General features: G+C 41.6%; 1 protein-coding gene across 1 annotated transcript in view; it reads left to right on the top strand.

Annotated features, from left to right (window-relative positions):
* Positions 1–355: 355 nt before the first annotated feature.
* si:ch211-218g4.2 (rho GTPase-activating protein 39) overlaps positions 356–26,491 on the top strand; it is a 126,920-nt gene continuing 100,784 nt past the window's right edge. The window contains exon 1 of the mRNA XM_036592151.1: positions 356–625. Within this exon, the coding sequence (XP_036448044.1) occupies positions 612–625 (14 nt within the window). The 5' untranslated portion in view covers positions 356–611. The remainder of the gene's footprint in view (positions 626–26,491) is intronic.

Raw genomic sequence — 26,491 nt, 5'->3', positions numbered from 1 at the left:
AGGTCATAAGTTAGTTATCATTTTCTGGATTGTTATTATATTATTATATATATTGTTATAAAGTTATCTTGAAATCACAAGTTACATATCTTGTTATCTCAAGATAACAGATTAATTAGTTGTTATCTTAATCAAATTGTTCTTAATTAGTTAATAAATTAATTAGTTGTTATCTTGAAATAGCGAGTTACTTATCTTGTTATCTCAAGATGACAATCCAGAAAATGATAGCAGCTGCTTATGGCCTCTCCGGACTTCTGTTCGCGTTAGCACGAACAAATGGGACAAATGGGAAACCCGCCTAGAGCAGCGCCGCCCCGCTGTTTCACCTGTCCACCAGCAGATGTCGCCACTGTACCGCAGCAGTCCGCACCACCCCGCGGAGCTCCAGATCCGATTACCGACCGCGGAGCAGCTTCAGGCCGGAGCTGAGAGAGCAGAGAGGGCGGGGGGAAAACCCCCCTCACTCACGGACTGGTTTGGCCGGGACTCACTCACTCACTCCGGAGTCCTCGCTGGAAGCTCTCACTGAAGCTCTAACGCCGCATCAGCCTCCAAAACTTCTTACCGCACTTCTTTCACTTCGACTCCTTTTCGGACAATGTGAGGAAATGGCCGAGCGAAGGTAAGACTCGCTTTACCTGTCCAGATTTCCCGGAGTGAAGGAGGCGATACTGTAAGGCGGCGTTGTTGCAGTTTCGTGGCGGTGTTTCTGCTCCACAGTGCTCGTGTGGCTGACACTGTGGCGTGTTTTGAAACCGACGGTTTTAATGGCTGCTCGCCAGACTGGAGTTTAAACATAGTCCAGTTTAAAACAGGTCACAGCGGCCAGAGTTTAATGGTTTAATGCCTCCCCGGACGATTTAACTGGGTTATGAAAGATAAACAGCTGTTTAATTCACTCAGAGCTTTTCTACACTGATCGATATTAACAGTGTTACAACAAGACTACCAAACAACTTGTGGGTGAAAGTTACAGACTGCATTTTAAACAAGAACATAAAGTTTAAGTGGGTATTTTAAGAGTTTAGAGTACAAAACAAAGGGCCTGTTTTAAAAAAATGAAATACATGTGTACATTTTGGGGTTGCCTGATTCAGGGGTGGGCGATACGAGTAAAATATATCACGATACTTCACGATAAACAGTTTGTATCACGATATCTGTTTTTTTCTGAGATTTGGATAAGTTGTAACAGAAAAAAAAACTGTGCCGCATATAAAACGTGCTATAATAATAATAATAATAATAATAATAATAAATCTACAGTGTTTTTAATAGTGTTGTACAAACTGAACTGCACTATGTCCAGTCAAACAGGCCTAATTAGGCTCACTTTATAATAAAACATAGTTAGACTGTCCTTAAGTACTGCTGATATGCTCTGAAAAAGGCATTGTGACACAATTTATCACAATAACAATAAACTATGATCATATCGCCCACCCCTAACTTCCATTATCCCCAATGAACCATTTCAGGACTGAGTGTCTTACAGAGACCCATGTAGGTCCATAGTAGCTCTGGCCAGTGTGTGTTAGTCTGGATTATAGGAGCGGGCAGCAGGCCTAAAGGAGCATGTCTGATCTGGACATGCTGCTAAACATATGTGAGCTTGGTGTTCCAGGTGGCAGAGCTAATGAAGTCGCTAGGATGGAGGGGAGCCATGTTTTATTTATCATTCTGTAATGCCACCTCATGACCTTTCCTAATGAGGGAGGCCCAGCAAGCCCTGCCGTTTACACTCTTTAAATATTCACCATGACATATGGTTGAAGTGATTTGTAATAATAGTTAATAGTATTGACTGAAGTTATTAATCTGTGTTGGCTGCTTTCTTGTTTTGTTGATGTTTACTTTCCATGTAAAGCCTTTAGAGGAGGATTGGCCAAAGTTACGCTAAAATCAACCTCTTATCTGATGAAAGATCAAACGTTTTTTACACTATATGTAACTTATTCAATTGTTATTTTACTTTTTAAATGGTGTTTTTGAAGGATTTTAGAAAAAAATGCAGTAGTGTTGTAAAACACATTGTTAAAAACTTGATTTGAGACTGACCTACCTTCTTTATTTGCATATTGTTTTGGTTTTTTGGCACTTGATTGACCATAGTCGTTGCACCAAGGCCCCCTATAACAAAAAGGAGCCTCTAGATCAGGGGTCGGCAACATGCGGCTGTTTTACTGCCCTGTTGCGGCTCAACAACAGAATTAGGTTTCTGGGTAAAAATAAAATAATCCTCCTTTACAGTAAAATAAAGCTCTGCTGATCGTTCAACACAGTTTAACAATAAATGATCTTAAACTCTGGAGTTAATGTAGAACTGCTAATTCACCCTTTAACCCTGAAGGTTGGCGCACACTTTTGGTCACATAGCAACGCAGACAACAATCTCGCCCAGCTAGTAGCTAACAAAGAGGCAGAGAGAGAGATTTAAGATGAACATCGATAATTTGGAGACAAATAGACTTATTTCCATTTATAATCACTCCAGCTGGTTTTCTGATATGTTTAATCTGCAGTGAGAAACTGACAAACACTAAAAAGTTGCGACGCCAGTTTCTCATTCGCCAGCTTTTTATTCGAATTTTCCCGTTCCACCACTTAAATGGTGCAGCAGCTGCATTCTGGCGTGTCAGGTGCCATTTAAGGTGGAACGTGAGCAAGAAGCTGGCGAATAAGAGGCGACTTCAGCTTTGTAAAAAGTCGAACATTGAGAGACATTTTACAAGAAACTGTTCTACTTTTGTGGAAAAGTTTCCTGCCGGAGATGCGAGAAGCTGTAGCTAAACTAGACCTTAAAGCAGAGCAAAATAAGTGCGTTGTGGTTAATATTATATTTGATAACCTATACTAGACAATTAGCACATACCGAGACATATTTACAGCCAAGATGGTAAAATAGACAAACTGTTGTGGCTCTCAAGTGGTTTGATGTATAATGAAAGGACAAAACGGCTCTTCGTAACATTTGGGTTGCCGATCCCTGAACCAGAGTGATGCATTCTGAATATCTGAACTGAGAACTGAAATTTTAATTAGATCCTTCAGTTTAGAAGCTTTTGAGGCACAGCTCTTGTATCCGTCTCAGGATCCATGCTGGATTTTATTCTTAAACTTAATCACTTCTTTCCTCAAAGAAAGTTTGTAAAGTTGAAGTAAATTGGGCAGCTTTAGTGCATCTGACCAGTGCACGTACACCATATTGACCCATGTTCCACTAATGGAAAGCAAATAAAGTTATTTGTTGCACTTGGCCATGAGAGCAGATGGATCTTTCTCATGGTTGTAATCTACGTGCTACGTTCGAATCGCCTGCGTCAGCCCAGTGTTGCTGTAGTACTCTGTGCTGTCCTTTGTAGTGGCTTGGAAGATGGTGGAGTTGGTTCTTCGGACTGCGGTGGGCCTTAATTACTAGTTTCCTCTTCTGGAGCTTCATGGATGAAGTTACAAATTGGCTTGGCGCTGCTGAAAAAAAAGTGGGGAACCCAAAAACAAACGTTCGGCATGCCAGACGTGCTGCAGCATATGTTGTTTCTAATAGAAACGCTGAAGTGTGCCTTCAGGTTCACCAGCCAGACCATCAGAGTGTTTCCAGAACTGCTTTCAATCTTAATGGCAGAAGAGCAAGAAGTTTCCATTAGTAGTCAATAGTTGTCGTAAAAATTGCTGAACTACAACACTGAGAGGTCTACAGGACTCAGTGTTAAATTTAGGCCAGTGACCATTGGCTGGAAAAAGAACAGTGTGTGTGTGTGACTCCAATCTAAACTTGGCTCTGCTGTAACAGTGTAAGTGCAGGGTGTGTGTGCGCATGATGATATAGCAATGCATTCCCTGTTCACTTATATCGGCCTTGGCCTCGAGTGTGTCCTCGCCAAACCTACATCCAGCTATTTTCCTCTCTGGCCTCTCCCCCCTGTGCTTTCCTGCTGGCTTGCTTTTGAAGTCCAGCTACCTGCCAGTTTTGTCCTGTTCTAGAGTGTTCTAGATTGTTCCAGTGAGACCTGTGTGGAATCCCCGGAGAGTAGAGAAGGTGTGGCTGTGTTATCTGTTTTGCTCTGTACCTGAGCAGACTGAGTAAACACTGCTGTATAATGATGACGTGCTTTCATTACTCCACTGTTTAATTTGGTGTGGTGCCCTATGAAATGAAGTTTTGTTTGTTCGTTTGTTTATCTGGGGCTCATCGAGTTACCTCAGCAACTTGTGTCTCTCTTTAAAGTCTATGCAAATGAATACATACTGATTAGAAACAGTGCAGTCTAGTGCTGGTGCTGGCAGTAGGGCTGGACAATAAAATGATAATGATACTTATCATGATATAACTTAATCTTTGATATAAATATAAGAATTGTTCAATAAATGCTCGATATAATAGAGCGTTCTTACACTTCCGCGTTCTAGCGACAGCTCTAGTGGCGTTTTCTACTGCAGGGATAGCAACACCACTCTGCTGTTGCCACAAAAGGGTGCACTTCAGAGTTTTATGACATGATTAGAGGAGTAAAATGAGTCACCAAATATACTTTAGCAACGTCTGAAACATGGAGTTATATATTCCCTGTTTGAGTGGAGCGACCGGCGATCTGCACTCCTGTGACCGAGTGTGAGTGACGAGATAAATGGTGTAACTGTACTGTCCTACAGTGAACTCACCTCCTTCCCTACATCCTAACAAGCTTCAGCAGCGTTAAATCACGTCTGCTCCTCACAACTACAGCGCTGTCACAGCGCTCAGTCATATTTTAGGATTAGTGCATTCCCAAACAACAGAAGTGAAAGAAAGAAGTGGTTCATGCAAATTACAGCCTTGATTTAAACGGAAGTAAAATGAGGATGCTGTATGTGAGGCATTGGAGAGTGAGAGAACGCTAGATATCCAGGCTTGCTGTTTTTAGCAGCTGGCTAACTTGAAGCAGCGCTTTGTTCATAGATATACACCAGGAGCAAAAATCAGCCATCAAACTTGAAAGAAATAATGATTTGACATTTATTGAGAGATGCATCGATAAAGACTGATTTGAAATTTTTTATCATGATAACATTTTTGGTCATATCGCCCAGCTCTAGCTGGCAGTGAATTAGTGTGCAAATGTCTCAAATATGGTAGATGCTGCATGCATAGTAGGAGTGCATCGATACTAGAGATGGTATGTCGGTGTCAGTATTAGGCTGCTATCAGCGGAAAATCCAGGATTGGATATTGGAGGCAATCCTGTAACAAATTTGTCCTGAAATAGCGGTTGAAGAGCGTTTTTTGAGCATGGTAGCCTCTTTTTAGAAAGACCAACCATATGGTTTTTAAGATACAGTATCGAATTGGTATCAATATCAGCCGGTACTGAACGTTTTAGTATCGATGTCGGAAAAGAAGAAGTGGTTAGCTATTTCCAATGGTACACGTATTTTTAGGTTTTTGCAATTTTCTATTTTAAGGTCAAGATTCTGTGTGATTTTTGGGAAGTAAAATAAGTCACAAAAATCCTAAACCAGGGGATTTATAATCTAACTATAGTGTAAGCCCCTCCCCCTCCCTTCCCACTTTACTCTGATAGGATGCACTCAGGCGTATACTCATTGACAGTGGTTTCTAGAAAAAATAACAGTGATGGAGCCTCAGAAAAGTTTAAGAAAGTTTTAAATTATTGTTGTTTTGTTTGTTTGTTGATTCTTTTTTTGCTACTGAATTGAAATCGGTTCACCCTTAAAACATGGGTTCTTTGATGAATGTTTGCACAGGCACTAACACATACTGAGCATACTGAGTGTGTGTGTGTGTATGGAGTTGTGCTCAGTATGGTGACTGTAGATTATGCTGACTGTAGGCTTGAGCTGAAAAGCCCTATTGTTGATGCGCAGCCTCTGGTTGCCCAAGTCTCCACTGCAGCTGAAGCATTGTTCACATGCAAATGATACATGGGCCATTCGTGTGCAGTCGTTCATGTACATTTGCAAGCCACGGCTTAGGATTTGGACTCTGGGCTCCACCAACAGCTGTTTGTCTGTATGTGTTATGCACTAATGAACTGTAGTGCTGTAGTGTAGTTTTTTTGATCCCTTTGATTTACTCCTGTTTTTGTGGAACCAAACTGTGGTGTTGTGATGCACATGTTAATATTTATTCTGAATCCGTATGATATTCCTAAATAAATCAATCAAACCCTGAAGTCATTTACACTTTGTATATATTTACATGTATTTATATTGAAGGGATGATTCTTTTTTTCTTTTCCAGTACTGATACCGATATTGTTACACTGAGTATTGGCTGATAATAATCCACTATTTTTTCTCTAAAGAACACTGAGCTTTACAACGACCTATTCTTAATTGGAACACTTCACTTAAGATGGGCATGTAAAAGTAGACTATCATGCTCAAACAACTTTCTTCTACCCCACAGGAAGAAATAAACAGCAAACAACACATCACACAGTGTATGTGTGCTGTTTCAGGGTAGATTTGTTACAGTATTGGATCAGATTCACTGTCCTTTCTTCCCCTCCAATATCTGATCTAGCATTTTCTACCAACTTCCACACTGTACTGATACCTGGTGTCACGCCAGTGCGATTTTGTAGTTTTGACCGTTGGACTTTGAAAAAGCATAACGAATGTTGACATTTATTGAATTGTAATAGACCAAGACTGCAGTATGTGTTGTTCAGAGTGGATAATCAGGCAAAAGTATAAAATCAGGATATATTTTCACAGTGCACAATATCTGTCACGATATTTGGACACACAGACACAAAGCACTAGTAGTGCTACATTTAAAAACAGTCATCAGAAACTAGTTATGCACTAATTATGCTCTCTTCTTAATTAAACTTACATTTGGTCAGTGTTCTTAAACCCTTGTGTGGTGTTGGGGTCATACACCGATCAGGCATAACATTCTGACCACCTCCTTGTTTCTACGCTCATTGTCCATTTTATCAGCTCCACTTACTATATAGGTGCACTTTGTAGTTCTACAGTTACAGACTGTAGTCCATCTGTTTCTCTGATACTTTGTTAGCCCCCTTTTACCCTGTTCTTCAGTGGTCAGGACCCCCATGGACCCTCACAGAGCAGGTACTATTTGGGTGGTGGATCATTCTCAGCACTGCAGTAACACTGACGTGGTGGTGGTGTGTTAGTGTGTGTTGTGCTGGTACGAGTGGATCAGACACAGGTGTATTTAAAGTGTAAATTTAGGAAGGAACAACATTCTGCAGGTGACAAATGAAACAGTTTCTATGTGACTCATGCTCTGTCTCTGCTGTAGGCCTCAGTGTGTGTCCCCTCATGTTAAACTTCAACCAGCACAATATCAAAACCCTATATCTTCTCCCTGAGTCACTCCCTTTAAAGACGCCTCCTCAGGCTAGCAGAGTATATCTGCCTCCGGCCCACTGACTTAACTCCGAAGCGCTGCAGCCCAGAGTGGCTATCATTAAGGCGCAGTAGGAGCATGTCTGCGGCTGTCTGAAAACAGTCCTCTGATACGAAAGCGAGCGAGCCAGGCGGCCCTGGAGCGCCTCCTCCACTCTCTCCCCTTCTCTCTCGCCCCTTCTCTCCCTCTCTTTCTCTCCCTCCGCTGTACGCTAGGATCTGGGAGCAGCGGTCTGCTCTTTAACTACTGAGGCCTGTTCAAACTTTCCTCATTAAGATGGGCAGACGCGGACTCCATTAAGGTCATTAAGCCTGTCGCGCTACATTGAGTTTCGGGCCGCCCTCTGTTTTCTGAGCGATGACTGCGGCGGTTTCTTTTCAGGTGGTTCCCTTCTGGTGGATGAGGTGGAGCTGGTGTGGAAAAAGATGGAATATTTCTCTCGGAAAGCTAGAATGAGGTTTTTATTGGCTCGGTCTGTTAGCCTGGAGTGTCAGGTGGGGTTTCAGTTCCACGGTGAAGGAACCGCAAGATGTGGCTTGTTGGAACGGTTTTGTGCGGGTTACCCGCCGTCATATGACGTTTACGGCCTGGGTGATGGACAGAAACCGAATGAAAGGATCATTTTTTTTAATCTGGACACACGAGCTGGACGTGTAAGTGAATGAGTTGTGCTCTTTCTGGCTAAAATGACAGGCCTGAAGCTTAGCAGTTCATCATGATGCTGAAATATGTCGTTAATGTTGACACGGTTATTAGCGTTGGCGGTTCTCCACGTTACACCAAAGGATTTGTTGGTCTTGTCACTTTCAGACTGCGTCTCGATTAATAACAGCTCTGATCATCCTGGCATGATCACAGCCGAACGTAGCAGCTCCTGGCTGTTCTCCTGGCCTACGGTCTCCTCAGAGAGCTCGCAACTAGCTTGAGATTTGCTCCAGTAATGGAGATTCCAGTCTGTAGTCCATGCTTCTCATTTATTCCCAGGATGTGTACCACATGTTCCATTCTTCAGAAGATCTGAGGAGCATGGGACTTCGCAAAGACCACACCATAAAGAGAGTGTGTGGTGTGGCGTGGCGTGGGTGAGGGGGAAGGTCTGAAAGGATGCAAGGAGTGATGCAGTCTTGTAAACTCAGGAGCTGTCGCTGTGTTCCAGCTTCTTCCCTTTTCCTGCACCTTTGATCCTTTCTTCCTTTCTTTCTCTTGCTTTTTCACTCCCTGTCTTACTCTCTCTTCCTGCCCCCATCCGTTGCTTGCCATTTTAAGTTTCTCTAATTCCGAAAGCTCCATTTAATGAGGGTGAAAGTAAGCGTCCTCCTCCCCCTGCTCTCACAGATTCTCATAGCTTTGAGGTAAAACCCTGTGGAACCTCCCCAGTCTGCTTAGAATAGAAATGGTTAATCCCCTTTGAGGACCGAACAGTGTCTCCAGACATTCTTGGTTGCATTTAAGAAGACCTAAGGCAGATCCACTACCTCTGGAGAAGACACACACACACACACACACACACACACACACACACACACACACACAGGTCCTCTAAATGCCCCGAATTACTGTCACACACTGTTCTGTTAGAATCTCCCTTTCCATTTAAATATAACTTTATGGTCTATCTCGCCCAAAAATGGTCATCAAAAGTAGGACGTTCGTTTTCCGGACGAACCAGGAAAGTATTAGCTGAGAAAAAAAACCAAACGATTAAATAGGGCTACAGTGATGTACGAAAACCTAGCACACGGCCGCAGACACGTTCAAACAGTTTGAGCAGCAGCTGATCAACAGGTAAAAAAAAGTCAGCTGCATGGAACCATTTTACGGGATCTATGAAGGACATTAGACAAGAAGTTTATAATCTCTGTTCTTCCTGAGTATCGAAAGAGGATGTAACACTTCACGAGAACTTCTCTACCACAGGTTTCATATCATTTCTAAACACCACGGCCTGTTTGACACAGGAACAGGAAAGTCTCTGCTAGCAGTCCAGCGTCTCCATCTGTAGCCTCAGGTTAATCGTGGATGTTTACAGTGTCATAATATTTTTATTTTATTTATTGTCAGCTCAGTTTTGTCATTTTGAAAGCCTTTTTAGAAAGAAGAAGATTGAAGATTGGATCAATAGTAAAAGTGTTTTCTTCGTTACTTTGTAGTTTTTATGTTAAGCACATTTAATTAGAAGCATAAATAAAAAATGGTGGTGGGAACAAACTTTTATTTTCAGGTTAGTGCATCACTAGTATTAAGCACGTCTGACATAAGTTGTGTAAGATTTTATTTTGGGGACTTAATGAGACAAATTATGGAGGATTTTTTAAAAATTAGTATTATTTTTAGTGCTAATTCTTATGGCAGAAACATACTCAGCATAACTTTACGCAAGTCCAGATGATTCCTGGCCAAAGCATTGCAATTGCATGGTTGGTCCTGCTTTACAAACTCACCCTGGACTCTTGTGTTACTGTGGCATTTAAAAAGAATACTTAAAAAGGGGATTGAGGACAAATAAGAGCGCCTATCGCTACAGCGCCCCTTGCTGCAGCACTCAGAATGCAGCTTGTGCTTGCGTTGCATTCTGAATTGTGTTGTTACACATTTCATGCACTGCTGCATTCTAAAACTCAGGGGTCGCAACACAAATGTTAAGAAGAGCCATTTTGTCCTTTGTACAAAAAACAAACCACTTTGGGAGCCACAACATTTTAGGTGCATTTTACCATCTTGGCTGTATGTCTCAGTATGTGATGCTCTACTAGTATGTGCTAAAAATATAATATAAACGAAAACGTGGACTTACTCTGCTCTGCTTTAAGCTTTAGCTCAGTTATAGCTGCTTTTCTCACATCTCTGGCAGGAAACTTTTCCACAGAAGCTGAATAGTTTCTTGTAAAATGTATCTAAACGTTCAACTTTTTACAAGGCTGAAGTCAGCTTCTCCAGCTTCTTGTTCGAATTTTCCCGTTCCACCTTAAATAGTGCCTGAGGCACCAGAATGTAACTGCTGCACCTTTTAAGGTGGAACGGGAGAATTTGAAAAAGAAGTCGGTGAATGGGAAACTACCTTCAGTTTCATGACTTTTCAGTGTTTGTCAGTTTCTCATTGCAGGTTAAACGTATCAGGAAACCAGCTGGAGTGATTAGAAATGCAAATAAGTCCATTTGTCTCCAAATTATCGATGTTCGTCTTAAATCTTTGTCTTTGCCGTTTCGTTAACTACTAGCTAGGCGAGATTGTTGTCTGTGTTGCCAGCCTTCAGGGTTGAAATGAAGGGTGAATTAGCAGTTCTAGATTTACTCCAGAGTTTAAGACCATTTATTGTTAAACTGTGTTGAACGATCAGCAGAGCTTTATTTTACTGTAAAGGAGGATTATTTTATTTTTACCTACAGATCTAATTCTGCTGTGGAGCCACAACAGGGCAGTAAAAGAGCCGCATGTTGCCGACCCCTGGTGTAGGTTGATTTGCTTTTGTGTAATTGTATGAAGACAGTTTCTGGCCTTATATTCTTCAGTTGTAACAGTAGTTTATCCGGCTCTCCCACCGGTGATTACTTGCAATACAAATGACGTACTTAGCTAAGGCTACTTTTTGTGACACAGCCAGTAACAATGCAATGCTCGTGAGTTTGAATGAGTCCAGTGGACGCCTCCATGCTTACACTTAACAGACACCAGATGAACTGGCTTATGGACGGCCAGCTGTTGCAGTGGGGTCTGGCCTTCACAGAGAAATACACACGCGACATCTGAAATTAGTCTAGATTGACTGTACGCTGCCCTGCGCAGATCAGTCGGTGTCTGGTTCATCACAGTGCATTCTGGTTAGATTTTTTTGTCCGTTTTGCATCTACATCACTGGCCTGTCAGGATGACATAGGCCCTTATAATCCTGCCAGAGTGTGGCCTCTGCAGTTCCTCCCCACAGGCTGCGTAATCAGAGAGACGGCCTGATGATGACAGAACTAGTCCTCGTTGGCTAGACGCTCCACTGACAACCATCGTGTTTGCTTCTTTTATTCAAAGACATTCAGTTTTGTTATCTCGTAAAGGCTTATTGCATGGTAGGGTATGATCTTTGCTCATGCTTCATGTCCTGTTTATGAAAATAAAAGTTGTTTCCAAATACAGACTTAAAATTATTGTGAATAAAATGATAGGTATGGATTTAATACATGAATATGTGCTGAATAGAGAACTGAAAATGAGCTGAAAATGTCTCTGATAGTTATTGTCACAATACTCAGAGATCCACAAGTACCAGAAGATCCAGCATGTCTCACATGGTCGTTGAATAGGGATGCACGATGATATCAGAAAGAGATCAGTATCGGCAGATAATTAAAAGAAATATTGCCATCAGGTGGATCTTGCCGATATATATATATATATATATGACCGATATATCTGCATTTTATTTGGTATAGGTTGGTGTAGTGTAGTGGGTAACACCTCCACCTTCTATGCTGTAGACTGGGGTTCGATCCCCACATGGGTAAACACCCTACACTATACCAATAAGAGCCCCTGGGCTAGACTCCTAACACTGTCTTCGCCTTCCTGTGTGTTGCGTTTGTTACCATGTAGATAGATAGATGTTATATTCCATAATGCTAATCCAAGTGGATTTAATCCCAATTTCTACATTTTATAAATGTTTTACCAACATCAGGAGATATGTACCCAGTAAATATCGGAAATCGGCATTGGAATGCCGCGCCCATATCGGTTCAGCCCTACTACATAGTACACACTTATTCACAATAGTAGAATTTTTTGGACTGACCATTCAACTTTTGATAATAAACATCATACAAACTATGAAAGTTCACCCTAATGCAACAGTCAGTCATGCAAAAATGTAATTAAATATGTTTTTGATGCATTTATGGCAAACTATTTACCACTGTTTTAATGTCTACTATCAGTATACAGTTGTATGCAAAAGTTTGGGCACCCCTGGTCAACACACTTATGCACATTTTAAGGCACAATTACTGTTTATTTGCTTAATTTAATGACATACTAAAAAAATAGTAATAATATGACCTGTATGAAAGTTAAAAAATAAATTTGCAGAATTTGCAGTATTAAGTTTGTTTCATGTACAAGATGCATTAACTTATTTTCTCTTTTAGAAAATCATCACAGCATGTAGTTTGACAGGGAGTGTTCAAACATTTGCATGTAACTGTATTTTCTGTTAATAAGAGTATCTATCCTCTTATCTTCTCAGAGGAGATAGGCTGCCTCAGTAGCCATGGCTTTCTGCCTCTGGAGTTAAAGATTGAACAGTCAAATTTACACACTTTGGATTTTGATATGCAGTGTAGAATTCAGATACTTTTCATCTACTATTTGGTATGGTTTGCATTTCTGGCTGCAGTATACTGCCTGCCTTGCGGCTATTGGTGCATCTGATAATGATTATCAGGACAGCATACATTCCGTTGTGAAGCATGCAAGTAGCCATTTGTGCATATACTAACGACCATAGATATACATGCCTAGATGCCACGTTGGGTTCAGCCAGGCACGTCAATGGGGCCCCCATTTTGGGGTGGTCAACATCGTTGCTGGACTGCATTCAGTACCATTACAGAGCGGCAGTTTAAGAAAGATACAAAATTACACTATTTCAAGAATATTGCTCTCAGAAAGTGGGATAGGATTATATAACGGAGGGAACGCAGTGATCCACACTCATGTCTGTGTGATGTGTATTGTTTGTGTGATGTTTGTGTAGATGTGGTCGTGTGGTTGGTGAAGCACAGAGAACCTGTTGATGTGATTGTTTTTCCTCTAGTTTTATATGAAGCTTATTTCATTTAATAGTCTATTCAGGGGGTCTTAACTTTATGTAGTAGTTATTTATTTACAGTGATGGTTAAAGCTTTGTAGCTCAGTAAGTTACAGCATTCCTTAATCCGTGTAGATATTCATAATAGATTAACGTTAGAACCTTCTTACACGAAGCTGAAGTCAGATTCTTAATTACCAGCTTCTTGTTAGAGTTTTCTCATTCCACCTTAAATGGTGCAACAGTCACTTTGTGGTGCCTGAAGCTGCACCATTTAAGGTGGAACGGGAAAATTCGAACAAGAAGCTGGCGAATAGGAAGTCAACTTCAGCTCCGTCCTTCTTACTGTGTTTTGGAGGGTTTATTTTATTTGTATGTGTATTAAGATCAGAAGTGATTCACACATTGATGGATTTGCTGATGTGTCTGATTGTGTTTCTCGCACTACACTTCATTTTTAACTTCAGGTACAGACTGAATACTTTCCTGCTGGTCCGGACGGCAAATTATCACGATCAGTTATTAAAGTAATAAAAGCTACCGAGAGCAGATCCGTGCAGCCCAGATTAATCTACGTCTGAGGATTATAGCAAAACTGTGGTGAAAATTGGTTGAGTAATATGGAAACTGTGGCTGATTTAATCCTGAGACTCATCGTCTCTCAATACAAGTGAATCTGTTCACAAGCGGATCTCGACCTCTCCAACATGGCGGACGCGCAGACGTATCGCCTCAAATAGAGAAGAACAGACAACGTGGCATCCAGGAATGTATATCTATGCTAAGGACAATAAATAGAGAGACAATAAGCAAAACTAAAGATAGAAAATAGAATGTACAGCAGTATATAACAGAACGAATGAGCTAGGAGTAAATTTGCATACAACAGACTTTATCAGTTGAGATTACTGAGATGGTTTATGGAAGATGATTGACAGTTCTTCGATGTACTCAGTGTCTGTGTGTGTTTACACTTCTTTTTTTCTAATGAAGTGAGTGTAACTCAGGTGAGTCAGACAATTGTTTTCCATGAATCATTTAATTGGGCGATCATCAACACTTGTCACGCCACACGTGGTGCACGTAACATCTTAAGAAAGGCCAAAGTTGAAGCTGAATCGGCCACTTGGGTTGTTGTGCTGACGCGCACACATTCCTGGCCTTTTCCAGCACTCTCTCTTTTCTCTTATCTGTTTTCCGGCCCCTCAAGCGGTCAGGGTTAAACACTGGCCAGTTCTTTGTTCCACTACGAGCGTTCGCCACCACTTAAAGAGTCCCCAGTGATATCCTCTGTCTTGCTAAGGAACTGTAAGTCTTGGATGCCTGTACGGATCCGGCCCGACCACCGTGGGGTCTGCTGTCCAGTCTCTGACTGGGCCGCTTCCTTCCTGCCTGTCTGTGCCACAGAAGAGAAGCAGGTTTGCACAGCAATTAAAAGAAAGAGATGACAGTGGGTCTCTTTCACTCTTTCGCATGGATGTGCAACCTGTGGTCTGTTCAAATTTACCTTGCCCATGATTTCACAATGATTTGATGGCAGTCTGCATAGTGATAATGCATATGTTAAATTCTCCCATTGGTCTCTCTTACAGTATGAAAGATGCTCACACTTGCACTGTAAGACAGTGATTCAGTGTTTTAACTTAGGTAAGGTTAGTAACCTGGTTGGCTTAAAATTTAAATTTCATTGAACTTGAGTGTAAAACACATTATTGTTTAGTTGACTTACTATTTAAAGATCTTTTTCATTAAATTAATCTAGAATCTAGAAGTTCTATTTTTATTATTTTATTATATTGATAGATTACTCAGTTACTAGTATAATCAGCACTGACAGCCCTGCATTGGCAAAATTGTCAATTACAATTAATTACAAATCCGATCTCTCTGACACGATGGTTCACACTGGTTTAGGTAAGTGATTCAAATCTGTCATTAATGTGACGAACCGGCGTCCTGAAATGACCCTCATGAGCTCATCCTACTCAGTAACGTCACGTGAATGAATCACGTGCATCATCAGCACAAACTAACGAGCAGAACGAGCTTCGCTGAGAAGATAATTAACTCTGATCAGCTCTCAGCTTCATTATTAGAGCGAGACGAAGGAGAAAAAGGTGAGATGAGCTGCTTTTCCACCGTTTACAGGCTTTAACTTCTGTTCGGCGCTGCTGCCATGGTAACACTGAATGATGGTCACGCGCAGTGGAGAAAAACACATGAATTCCGATCTGAGCGTCACATTAAGGTCACATGGCCACGAAACGGATACGTATCCGATCTAGGACCACATATGAAAGTGGCTCAGGTCGGATTTGTAAAGATCAGATTTGTATCCACACAGCCCTGAAAACATCAGATCTGAGTCACATTAGGGCAAAAAATCAGATTTGTGCCACGTCAACCTGGTAATATGAACACAGCCTAGGAGTGTGTGGTAGAGTTGAACTGGTTGCTGCCGAAAGAGCAGCATCTGGTGTTCTAGTGTGTAGTCACAGTAGGCTTTGATCTCTGAAAATCTTTTTTCCTCTGCAAACTGAAATTTTTAGGATTGTTTTTATAGAAATATGGTGTTCAGTAAATGGAGACATGAAACTTGAGGGTGTTGTTTCATTATAGCTGTTTCATCAGTGAGTAAATCCAGCGAGAGCTCAAAAGCCTGGATGTTTGCAGACCTAAGCAACTTCATATAGCATTTTTAAACCCTAATCAAAAGCATATTGAGCTTTTTTATAGACTCCACATGTCTAAACAGTAGTTGATGTTGGTTTAAAGACAAGAATGCCAGGAATTCAGTTGCACATGAATTACTCTGCCATCATTTAACTGACTATAATGACTATAAATTGAGCTCCTAATTAATCCCAATTGCATTTCTTGAAAATACATGCATACAGAATGTAAAAGTTTATTCACACAGTCTGTTTTCTTTTAATAATCCTGTGTTATGATGCTACTCTGGGCCCCCATGTTTTAATGACACCACATGGGCACAACTAGCTTCTAAGGTTCTACCACTCAGCCCTAAAAACCAGGGAAACACTGTTTATGAATATTTCTGTAACAAACCTCACTTTTTCCACCCGAGTAAGCCTACAGTGTGTTTTACTAAGCCATCCCATCCACTTAACATTTGCCCTTTAACAGTAGCTCTCGGTCTCGATGCAGGGAGACCCCAGGCCTTTCAGCAGGTGTGTTTGAGTAGGAAAACAGAACCACACAGTACCGGCTGTGTCTCTGCCTCTGTGTGGTCTGTGTTTGGAGAGCACTGCCCAGTTTTGCTTTGCCTTCAGCGTTAAAGCACGAAGAACCATGACCACAACAAACTTAAGCACTTTCCACTAAATGTCTTCAAAGCCCACCCAATCTAGAATCGAGCCAAGCATAGAGTGGCAATGATCTAGAACCCTTTCACCCTCAGTTCTACCCTTTAACCTCCAGAACAGGGATCTTGAGTCCTTTCCCTTGAGAAGGCCGATCATTCTGCTCTCCCTAATTAGTGGCTCAGTCTAGATGACAATCCAAGCCTTTGTCTGTGGTCAGACGTGTGGCCGGGACAGACACTCACACTGGTATGCTAATGTCTTTAATTGTAATTGGTCCCAGGTTAGAGCTGCCCAAAAAGCTAATTGTGGGGAAATGCCTCGTCCCCTGTAAATTGTGTGGAAACAGAAGAAAATAAACGGCCGTAATGATCGGCGTTTAGTGTGTTTGTGGAAATAGTCAGTCACTCTGACCTAGCAAATGAGGTGAGGTGTGTGTGGTTAATACCAAGCACGTTCAGTATGTCGTTGAGACGTCCAGTGTAATCTCAGCTTCTTGGCTTGAAACACTGTTTCTGTGATTTAATGGTACAGGATGAAGAAGAGATACCAGTTTTCTGCTGATTGTGTGCCGTAGGGCATGTGTGAAGGCCAAAAAAGAATCTGCTTATTGGTTAAAGCTGCACTATGTAAGATTTTTTGTCAAAATTGGAAGAAGAAGCATTTTTGATTCAGAAAAAAACATGCTAAAATATGCTGTGTATGCTGCTGTGTGTCTCCCTGCAAAGCCTGAAAGTTTAAAAATTGTAAAAAGTTTTTCAATCCGTGCCATACGCCTTTGTGTTACCACATGCACTTCACATGCACATGCAATTCATCTGCTTGGAAAGGGGGTGCAAAGCACAGCCCACATTAGAAAGTTTGGTCTGAGAGGCTTATAAATGAAACATATTGCTGTTGTCAGAAGAAAACCTCGTATCTCCAAAACGGAAACTTTACAGGAGAAGGAAAAAACCTACTTTACTTTTAATGTAAGTCAATGGAACCAGAATTTTTTCCAAGTCATTTTAGGTCATTTCTGTTAGTCCATTCATCATAAAATTTACATATAATGTAAAGGGTAACAGGTATTTTCAAATTATGTCAAAAACTGTAAAACGTCAAAAATGGAGATACATGGTTTTCTTCTGACAACAGTGATATGAAACATATTAGTGTTACTATTATAGCAAAAGCATTTTAATATTTACTCACTTTTAGCTCATTGGAACAAGTAGGGATGCACTGATATGTGAACTGTGGGTCAGTGTCCAATATTTTACATACATCTATCTGTTGATATGATGCATAAAGATAGGGAGTAGAAATAGGGTCCAAATCTGTTTGGATTAGCATCACAGAGAAATGTAACTTTTATTTCTGTTCGATTAAAAATGCAGTAAAATATTTAAAATACACACGTTTTGGCATGGTAGCCTGGCATCACCTTAATTCTATTACTTTTCTGGAGTACAAATATGTGATCAGTTTGAAATATCAGTCAGATTAAATTAAATTAGTCCAATATCATTGTTCATCTCCAGAAAGAAGTGGCGAAATTCTGCTGACAGTGCGGATTTCACACTTTCAGTCGATACCTGGTTTGTGTTTTGAAGTAAAAGAGCCGATATTTTATTAAGATTTACATTATGTCATGTTTTGGTCATTTCTTGACAACAAAAATAAAAGTGTAGGCTCAAACCTGTCAATGCACAATGTAAATCCAATGAAACCTGCTTTGTAATTGAATATGTAATCATGTAATTCCATTTGAATAGTAGTAAAACTAATAACTCGCTCAGTTCAAGTTCGTTTTTGTAAATAGTGTTGAGCCTTTTAGTTACTTGTTGCAGTTCATTTGCTAATTCTGCTGAGTGTAGAGGAAACTAGCCGTGCAAGCCTATGAAATAGACTCTCTCTATTGAGACAGTGCTGAGAGAATCACAGACAGTGAGTCATATGAGACTCCTGGACACTGGCCAGTCTCTGTGCAGGAACTAACCGCTCATCCTTTTCAAATACAATATGTGTGTGTCTTTGAGAGACAAAGAAAAAGAGGGTGTGTCTATGTTCATCACCCTGCTCCAAAAAGAGCCCACGTTGGAGAGGAAACAACAATAAGAGTGAAAGAATGGACAGAAGAGAATCTCGTTAGAGAGAGGCTTTTAGTGGGCATTCGGTCACTCCGCTTGTGTCACTGCAGCCCACTACAGCGTAGGTCTGAAAGGATTTCTGAGGAGAACTGAGCATGGCTCACACGAAGAAAAGACGCATTATAACATGACTGGAGACGAATACACACACACACACACACACACACACACACACACACACACACACACACACACACTCATACAGCATTCAGATTTGCATAAAACAAATACACACTGAATTCACCTGCACGTCGTTCTGTAGGCGGGATACTGTACGCACCCACTTGTCTGACTCACACGCAGGTCTAAAAAAAGCTCACAGGTAGCTCACCTGCTCCCTGAGCCGATTTGGAGTGTGTGATTTAGCTATGTTTGGAAGAAACACATGCCAAATAGTGAATCCATGATGACAAGTTGGCAAGAGCGTTAGCTAGGCTTTATTGTACACAGACTATACTTTGGCCCAATCCCATTTCTCATTTTTACTTTACCCCTTGTTTTTGAGTGTCACTTTGCCCCTTGGAACTGAGTTACAATGGGAAGTGGTTGAAATCTTCCCTATGAAATGGGACCCTCAAATAAAAAGAGCATTACTTCATTAACAGCTACCAGCGCTGCTCTGTAGGCGACGCTGCCAGTCTGCAGTGACAGCAGAGGAGGGTTACCCCCCCAATTCTTCAGTGATATGAAGCTGAAGTCAGATATTCACCAGCTTCTTGTTTGAATTTTCTGGTTCCACCTTAAATGGAGCAGCAGTTGTGAATGTTACCGCAGTAACATTAAAGGTGCAATTTTTTATGCTTGTTATGAAGAAAACGACCATAATACATTGAAACAACATTAAATTAAGATAATTCAATGTTGATCGTAATTTTTAACAGAGAAAATTCTCACATTTGTGGGTTTCTTCGGTCTCTTGTTCAGCCGTCTTGCCAGTTTTTCTTTTTTTTTTTTTATCTCACTCTGTTTGGAGTCTCTGAAAAACCTCAGTTTGGAGGGTCATGTAGCTCTAACACTTCTCCCTACCTCTCTATCTCAACAAGAATTAGGACACCCTACCCCTAGACGTGAACAGGCAAAATGGAGGAGTAAGGGCTGAGTAGTAGGGCGAGGGGTGAAATGGATTCAAATGGATTGGGCCTAAACAGAGAGAGACAAAGAAAAAAATGCAGGAGAGGGCATGAAATTTACACAGGCATGACGAGATCATGCCTCACTAAGTCGTGGCCGCACATTAGGATCTAGTTCCCACGCCTTACTAAGTCGTGGCCACATGTTAAGATCTCGTTCCCACGCCTTAATATGTCGTGGCAACGCGTTAGGATCACGTTCCTATGCCTTACTAAGCCATGGCCACGCATTAGGATCTCGTTCCCATGCCTTACTAAGTCATGGCCATGTGTTAGGATCTCATTCCCATGCCTTACTAAGTCGTGGCCACGCATTAGGATCTCATTCCCATGCCTTACTAAGTCGTGGCCACACGTTAGCATCTAGTTCCTACGCCTTACTAAGTCGTGGCCACACGTTAGCATCTAGTTCCTGCGCCTTACTAAGTCGTGGCCACACGTTAGGATCTATTTCCCGCGCCTTACTAAGTCGTGGCCACACGTTAGGATCTAGTTCCCATGCCTTACTAAGTCGTGGTCACACGTTAGGATCTAGTTCCCATGCCTTACTAAGTCGTGGTCACACGTTAGGATGTCGTTCCCACGCCTTACTAAGTTGTGGCCACGCGTTAGGATGTCATTCCCACGCCTTACTAAGTCATGGCCACGCGTTTGGGTCTCGTTCACACGCCTTACTAAGTCGTGACCACGACTTCATTATCTCATTATCTCATCTTGGCCATGCATTATTTGTATTTATGCAGGAGGTCAGCAGTGCGGCTCCATAGTTATGAAACATTTTGTTAAATTTTGTTAAAAGTACTTTACGATTCAGGGCCGTTTTGTTGGCTCTGATATTGTAGGTCAGCCCTGTTTTCTCTGATTTCCCCTCAATGTCATTACAGTGTACCAGAACAAATGCGCCGCACACACTTCTGACTCCTTCCCTTGATCCTTTTCCCTGTTGTCTGCTGCTCCTCTCACTCTTTCAGACATCATATGTTAATTCCATCTGTGTACGTTTGCACGTGTGTGTGTGTGTGTGTGTGTGTGTGTGTGTGTGTGTGTGTGTGTGTGTGTGTCTCAGAAGGTGAAGCTGAGTGTGTAGTTTGCCGAGTTTTCAGTCTGCTGGATCGTTTATAGAGCAGAGTTGCTTGTTTCTCCAGGCCGACGTGAACATGCCAGGTCGCTGCGCTTCATTTCTGTCGTCTCTGGCGCTCAAAACTCTTCATCTGCTCACAAAGTCCAGCAGTCACACTCACAAAACTGCTGACACGTTCACAGTCTTGCTAAGCTAACAGGCCGGCTCACAGTCCAGCTCTGGCTACTTGACACATCACTGATCACCATAGGGCATCAGTATCATTGTGGGTATGAATCTCTGACTACACTGATTCAGTTTGATTTCCTTAGGGAATGATTCAGGGTGTAATATAAACTGAGATTTCATTAAAAGTTTACTTATTTTGATATGATGTGATGGACTGGTGACCTGTCCAGGGTGTTTGATATAATTTAGAATTCTTTTTTGACATATATACTGAATACACAAACAACATTACGTTCACATTACAAGCCTCGTTGCTCAAATCTGATCTCTGTGACACGATGGTTCACACTGGTTTAGGTAAGTGATTCAAATCTGTCATTAATGTGAACCTGTGAACGTCCTGAAATGACCCTCATGAGCTCATCCTACTCAGTAACGTCACGTGAATGAATCACGTTCATTATCAGCACAAACTAACGAGCAGAACGAGCTTCGCTGAGAAGATAATTAACTCTGATCAGCTCTCAGCTTCATTATTAGAGCGAGACGAAGGAGAAAAAGGTGAGATGAGCTGCTTTTCCGCCGTTTACAGGCTTTAACTTCTGTTCTGCGCTGCTGCCATGGTAACGCTGAATGATGGTCACGCGCAGTGGAGAAAAACGCATGAATTCAGATCTGAGCGTCGCATTAAGGTCGCATGGCCACGAATCGGATACGTATCCGCTCTAGGACCACATATGAAAGTGGCTCAGGATGGATTTGTAAAGATCAGATTTGTGTCCACACAGCTCTGAAAACATCAGATCTGAGTCACATTAGGGCAAAAAATCAGATTTGTGCCACTTCAGCCTGGTAATGTGAACGTAGCCCAAGACACATTATCCATTGCTGTAGACGATAAAACCATACTTTGTTCTAATATTCCAAAACTGTGGTTAAATTGCCACCTTTAGAATGTATTTTACACTCTTAATTCCTAACTGTAATGATATGTAATGAAGGTTAACACACATTTCCACTGGGGGTATCTCTGTACAGCAGGCTGTAAAAGTTACTAAAGATTTGCTGGCCTTTCATAGATACTGTGATCTATAGGCATGAAGTAGTTACTTCATCCATATTTAATTGATTTAAATAGAGAAATTTCAATAAAAGTAAATAAAATCAGTGCAAGGTTTCGAAGTATTGATGTAAAATACTATCGCAAGTAGAATTGCAGTTCAGCTGTTAATGGCAGTATTGGCAAAGCTTTACTGATAATGTGCAGCTGTGTCCTTGGAGGTCCCAGGTCCAGTGTGTGTTTGTGCTCATGTAATATTCTACTAGCTTCCATTTTGCATGGGAGCATCACATTTAGTCTAGACTGTAGGCTCAGACTACCACCTGCTGCAGGAACCAGAGTCATTATGGATTATTTCTGTGCTCCAGCTCAGGTTACACCTGCATTAAATGTGTGACAGACTATCATTAACTATCATCTGATTCTTTTCTTGGACTCCTATAAATAAGTACCACTGCCGCCCTCTTATATACAGTAGAACTGCACAGTATATGAAGTAGAGCAGCTTATCTGACTGGACCCCCCTCATTCTGCAGGGTTTGTCTCCTGCTGTACTTCCACATATCATATGCTGTCGAGAGAAAACCTTGGATCTCCAGTTTTCATTTTTTTACATAATTTGATAAAAGCTGTTGCCCTCTAAATTGTGTGTAAATTTCATGGAGAGTGGACTAACGGAAATGGCCCAAATTGACTTGGAAGGAATTCTGGTTCCATTGACTTACATTAAAAGTAAAGTATGTTTTTTCCTTCTCCTGTAAAGTTCTCATTTTGGAGATGTGAGGTTTTGTTCCGACAGCTGCGATATGTTACTGTCAGTTCTGCTGTAGTTTCACAGGACACGGTTGCAGTTCACAGAAGCTTAATAGTAGAGGTTGAACATGTGTGTCTGTGTGTTTTATCCTCTGTGCCGGTTTTCCACTCACTCTGGCTGATAGATGTGAGTCTGGAGAACGATGAGTCTGAGCGTGATTTCTGGAATTAAACAGAACATCGAACAAGACGGCCGGAGTCATGAAGCCAGGAGTGACTAAACGTTTTGGCAGATTTAGAGTTGGCTCTAAACTCTCTGTCTCTGTCTCTCTCTCTCTCTCTCTCTCTCTCTCTCTCTCTCTCATATCTGACCCCTTCACAAGGCCGTGCCATCAGCGTAGTTAAGACAAATAGCCTCATCTGGAGGGAAGTGTTTCTTCCAGAGCCGCTCTAAAGCTCGCGCTTCTTTACCTCCTCTGCACTTTCCTGTCTTTTCCTCCTGCAGTAGAGACGCTGAACCAAGAAGCATTTGGGTGAACAAAGTATGACAAAGTGTTGACTCACCTAAATATACTCTATCTCTCTCTCTCTCTCTCTCTCTCTCTCTCTCTCACTCCTCTTGCACCTGCTTCTCTCTCTCTCTCTCTCTCTCTCTCCTCTTGCGCCTGCTTTTCTCTCTCTCTCTCTCTCTCTTTCTCCTCTTGCGCCTGCTTTTCTCTCTCTTTCTCTCTCTATCTCTCCCTGTCTCTCTCGCTCCTTGTCTGTCTTTCTTTCTCTCTCTCTCTTCTTGTGCCTGTCTTTCTCTTTGTTGGTCTCTCCTCTGTGTGTGTGTCTCTCTCTCTCCCCTGTCTTGTGCCTGCCTTTCTCTCTCCCCCCTGTCTCTCTGTCTCTCTGTCTCTCTGTCTCTCTCTCTCTCTCTCTCTCTCTCTCTCCCCTCTTGTGCCTGCCTTTCTCTTTCTCTCCCTTTCTGCTATCTCTCTTTTTCCCTGTCTCTCTCTCTTCTGCCAGCCTATTTCTATCTCTCCCCCCCTCTCTCTCCCCCTCTTTCTCTTTCTGTTTTCTTTGTTGCTGTCTCTCTTTTTCTTCTCTCTTTTCTTGTGACCGCCTTTCTCTTTCTGTCTTTTTCTCTCTCTCTTTTCGCTCTCTCACTCTTTCTTTCTTTCTTTCTTTCTTTCTTTTTTACTAACTCTCTTTCTTTCTTTCTTTCTTTTTCTCTCTCTCTTCTTGTGCCTCCTTATGTTTCTCTGTTTTTCTCTTGCTCTGTCTCTGTCACTGTTCAGTTCAGCAGTGTTATTGCTCTCTGCATCCTTATTTTTCTCTCTCTGTTTCTCTTTCTCAGCCTCTTTCTACTCTCTCTCTCTCTCCCTCCCTCCCTCTCTCTCTCCCTCTCTCTCTCTCTCTCTCTCTCATTGTGTTTTATGCTATTATAATGTAAAGAACAGTGGCAGCGTTGTTTTCAGGTCTTTACAAACTTGTACAGTAAACACTGTCATACGCGCCGTTTCTCTCTCCTGATGGTGATCTTTTCATGTAAATTCGTTTCCTATGCAGAGGTCAAAGGACGCACCTAAATTCCACACACACATAACCACCTAGTGAATGTGAATCACAGGTGTTTCTCCTGTCGTTTTAATTGCAGTCATCCTATACAGCCGTGAAGAAACTCACCTTGGGGTTCCATTACTTCTCATCAGTTGCAGGCGAGTGTGTTGATGTGAGACGTTTCCTTTCAGAGAATCCGAACCAACATGATACACAAGCCCAAATGTAACCCATTTTACACTCCTAATGGATATTCCACTCTCCCTCACCCCGCCCAGCTGTAACTGATGTGCAGTAATGTGGTCAGGAGCGATGAGTTTGCAGCCATATGGTGAGGGGGCTGCACACATGCCCCTCAGGGCTCATTTCCTTTGGAATTAAAGAGAAATTTTAAACCTGCCTTGTAAGCATTTAAAACATAATGGGAAAGAACGTACTTTCTGCTTTTCTGTAATTAATAGTCCTGGCCTTACAGTTGCATTCGCCGCAACCCAAGTGTGTTCCAGATGACAGCTCACAGTCGTTTTGTTTGAAGAATAGTTTTCTTTTTGGAAGTGTTTCTGAAATGTATTATGTAGAACCTCAAAGGTCATTTCAGTATCTGGAGTATCTACATCTACCATGCTCCCTACACCCTTTACTAAAATAGCACTGCTGCGTCTGATCCAGCCAATCAAGAACTTTTAACGAAGATAATTAGCTGGAGCAGGTGGGCAGATTGTGGTTGGAACTAGACTTTGCATGAAAGTAGGTAACAGATATACATACCTAGATGCCGCGTTGGGTCCAGCCAGGCACGTCAACAGTGCCGCCGTTTTGGGGTGGTCAACATCGCTGCTGGACTGCATAAAGTACCATTACAGAGTGCCAGTTTAAGAAAAATACTGTCCAAAATTACACTATTTCCAGAATATTACTCTCAGAAAGTGGGACAGGATTATATAACGGAGGGAACGCAGTGATCCACACTCATGTCTGTGTGATGTGTATGTAGATGTGGCCGTGTGGTTGGTGAAGCACAGAGAACCTGTTGATGTGATTGTTTTTCCTCTGGTTTTATATGAAGCTCATTTCATTTAATAGTCTATTCAGGATCTTAACTTTATGTAGTAGTTATTTATTTACAGTGATGGTTAAAGCTTTGTAGCTCGGTAAGTTATAGCATTCCTTAATCCGTGTAGATATTCATAATAGATTAACGTTAGAACCTTCTTACCCGAAGCTGAAGTGAGCTTCTTATTTGCCAGCTTCTTGTTCAAGTTTTCCCGTTCCACCTTAAATGGTGCAGCTTCAGGCACCAGAAAGTGACGGCTGCACAATTTAAGGTGGAACGGGAAAACTCGAGCAAGAAGCTGGCGAATAGGAAGCCAACTTCAGTTTCGTCCTTCTTACTGTGTTTTGGGGGTTTATTTTATTTTATGTGTATTAAGATTAGAAGTGATTCACACATTGATGGATTTGCTGATGTTGTGAGTTTGTGTTTTTACTCACGCTAAACTCGGTTTTTAATGTCAGGTACAGACTGAATACTTTCCTGCTGGTCCGGACGGCAAATTATCACGATCAGTTATTAAAGAAATAAAAGCTACTGAGAGCAGATCCGTGCAGCCCAGATTAATCTACGTCTGAGGATTATAACAAAACAAATGAATAGTAAATAAAATAGTAAATAAAATCAAACCACTGTGAATGACTTTTACATCACAACCACTGAATTATGCAGAAATTTTGAAAAATTAGTGGAATTTCCTTTTAATATGAATAAAGGGTGATTCAAAAAATTCATTCAATTTCAAAGCGGCGTATTTTTACAACCGTGAGGCGCCTAGGAACCAATCACAATCCAATTGTAACTGGAAGATGGCTCCCTTCAGTCTGAGAGGAGATGAGACCCCTGAGCAGAAAGCGTTCTGCGTTCTCCACTTCAATAAGTGTGAATCCGTCATAACTGTGCAGTGTGATTTTCGTGGGCAGTGAAGCTCCAACAGCTCAGAGCGTTCGGCGTTGGTTCCACAACACTGGATGATCTCCGAAATCGCACTGAAAGAGCCGTGAGTGCAGCGACACCCGACATGCTCAATCCAGTATGGGATGAATTTGACTATGGCGTTGATGTTGTCTGT

Source organism: Colossoma macropomum, unplaced genomic scaffold (genome assembly GCF_904425465.1).
Source record: "Colossoma macropomum unplaced genomic scaffold, Colossoma_macropomum, whole genome shotgun sequence".
Lineage (NCBI taxonomy): Eukaryota > Metazoa > Chordata > Actinopteri > Characiformes > Serrasalmidae > Colossoma > Colossoma macropomum.
This window is presented reverse-complemented; position numbering and strand designations above follow the sequence as displayed.